Here is a 2,676-nt window from a genome sequence, read left to right on the forward strand (position 1 = left end):
GATTTTTTGAACATCAAGATTTTTTTAATCAGCAGATTCCGCTCGAACAGGTGAGTGTAAATTGCAGGTGATAGAACCGAGTGAATTCTTTTGAGATGTTTTGTTTGCTCTGCCTCAATCAGAAACGGCTTCAAACCCTTCGTTGCTGGCAGCTCAAATCTTGTTGGTTAAAACCAGAAAAAAAAAAAAATCAAGTTGTGCCTTTTTTTTTCTTTTATCTCCTTTCTTATGATTTACCGAAGTAGGTCAATTGTTTTTTTTTGGTTTTTTTTTTAATAGACCGAAGATTAAACTTCCTTCTATTTGTTTTTTTTTTATACCCTCGTTCTTCCCCCAAAGCTCGGAGGTTTTAATAATCTTGACCAATCTTTCCACCTCGCCGGTAGATTGGATTTTCTCCTTCCTTATCAGCTCAGAGTTGGGGCCTTGAACATCATCTTAATATTTTTGTTCAGATTAAAAAGGGAAAACAAACTGTTTGATTTGTGGGCAGCAAACCATCGACGGCCTGGCGTTGCTGGGACTTACAGTGATTTCCTGGCGGGCCGAGATGTGGGGGGGTGCTGATTGCAGATGGATTTCGGGGTGCTGATTGTCGTGGATGACAGAAAGGTGTTGCTGCTGGGAGGGACAAGGGAGTTGTGACGGGAACACGAGCATTTATCAGCAGGGGGATAATCTCCCAGTGAGACTAAAATACCACTGGAAAGGTAAATAGTAACATTAATCAGCAGTGCCAGTGTGTGGGACAATTAGCAGGTGCTGTTTCCAGTTTTCCCAACCAGTTTGGGGAGGGGTTTTTTTATTTTAGTGAAGCAGGTTGGAGCAACCTGTGCAGGTGGAAGGAGCTGATGGAATTTTCAAATTCCCTCCCTGAGACAAATCGCTCTCATCTGCACCAGAGACGAAGTTTTGAAGTAAATTAAAAAGGAATCCCCAAGACATTCCGCTTCTGATTGTCAATTTTCTGGTAATAACCCCGAGCTTGTACCCACCACGTGGTAAATAGTTCGACCAGCAACTAATCCTCTTAGCGGCCGGCACAGGAGGGGGAAATTAGATCAGCATATTGATTAGAGATTACTGGGGGCTGATTGTTGTTGTTTTTTGTTGTCTTATAATTCACCCCCCGACACAATTAGTCGTGGATGGATTTCGTTTTCCTTTGTTGTTGCCGCCAGGCCACGCGGTAAATGAGTTGCTTGTACCGACGATAATCGCCCGGCGGGCTTAAATCTTCCCTTATCCCTCCTTCTGATTTTCTTCCGCCACTGCCGATTCTCCGCTCCCTTCTGATGAACTCAGCTCGTCTCAGAGGAGAGGGGGGGTTGTTGCACGTAGGGGCTGATCGGTTTGTGTCTCTCTGGTGGCAGGAGCGCCGTGGCCGATGTGCTGCGATCAGCGGGCGGGGCCCCCGAGGCCGATCAGCACTTCAGCGACATCAAGGAGCACCTGCACCTGGTCAGGAGGGACATCGAGCACTTGGCCCAGCGCAACCCGGTAAGTTTTGGGGGGCTGGTGCCGAATCCCACTTTTTTTTTTGGGGGGTGGTTTTTTCGGGGCTGTCGATGATGCGATTTACGGGGCGATGAATCCATCATCGAGCTGGGTGTCGATGAGAGGGGAGATTTTAATCGAGGGGGGGGAATTTGCTAATTAAGGTTTGGAAGTGGAACAAGTGGCGATTCACTCGAGCGATCGCCCAGAATTATCGTCGATTAATTATCAATTAATCTTCGTTAATTTACCACATTTATGATGGTTTTTTTTCACTTAATTCTTTCCCCCTCCAACCCTCAAAAATCAGTTTATGATGTGAGATCCTCCAACCCCCCCAAAATCAGATTTCTGTGACAAACACGCAAAGATTGGCACTTTTGGCCCAGTGATGTCATTTTCTCCATCACTTGAGGGGTTTGTTTTTCGCTCCTTTTTTTAATCTACGAATCTTTGGATGGGCTGTCTGCTTTTCCCTCTCCTCTGACGTCACCCTGCTTGTTTTCCAGCCGCCTGCCGAGAAGCCCAAGTGCCCCGAGCTGCCGCCTTTCCCCTCCTGCTTGTCCACGCTGCATTTCATCATCTTCACGGCGGTGCAGACGGTGCTGTTCGTCGGTTACGTCATGTACAGGTAAGCTAAGGAAACAATCAGCCGTCATCCTCTGACGTGAATTCACATCCCACCAAAATCTGCTGTGATTTGGGGGTTTTTTTATTATTATTGTTAATTTTTTTGGCTTGTTATTTGTCCCTTCAAACCATTTACCCATCCTACAAACCATCTACCCACCCTACAAACCATCTACCCACCCTACAAACCATTTACCCACCCTACAAACCATTTACCCATCCTACAAACCATTTACCCATCCTACAAACCATTTACCCATCCTACAAACCATCTACCCACCCTACAAACCATTTACCCATCCTACAAACCATTTACCCGTCCTACAAACCATCTACCCACCCTACAAGCCATTTACCCGTCCCACAAACCATTTACCCATCCTACAAACCATTTACCCACCCTACAAACCATTTACCCGTCCTACAAACCATTTACCCACCCTACAAACCATTTACCCATCCTACAAGCCACTTACCCACCCTACAAACCATTTACCCATCCTACAAACCATCTACCCACCCTACAAACCATCTACCCACCCTACAAAC

At 46.2% G+C, this 2,676-nt stretch overlaps 1 protein-coding gene across 1 annotated transcript in view; it reads left to right on the forward strand.

The window, feature by feature from the left end:
- LOC114073176 (protein ERGIC-53-like) overlaps positions 1-2,676 on the forward strand; it is an 8,518-nt gene that overhangs the window by 4,628 nt on the left and 1,214 nt on the right. Inside the window, exons 10-11 of the mRNA XM_027910965.1 lie at positions 1,374-1,500; positions 2,007-2,128. Coding sequence (XP_027766766.1) covers positions 1,374-1,500; positions 2,007-2,128 — 249 coding nt within the window. The remainder of the gene's footprint in view (positions 1-1,373; positions 1,501-2,006; positions 2,129-2,676) is intronic.

Source organism: Empidonax traillii, unplaced genomic scaffold (assembly GCF_003031625.1).
Source record: "Empidonax traillii isolate 1590-97213 ecotype Southwest subspecies unplaced genomic scaffold, ASM303162v1 scaffold5590:size23022, whole genome shotgun sequence".
Taxonomy (NCBI): domain Eukaryota; kingdom Metazoa; phylum Chordata; class Aves; order Passeriformes; family Tyrannidae; genus Empidonax; species Empidonax traillii.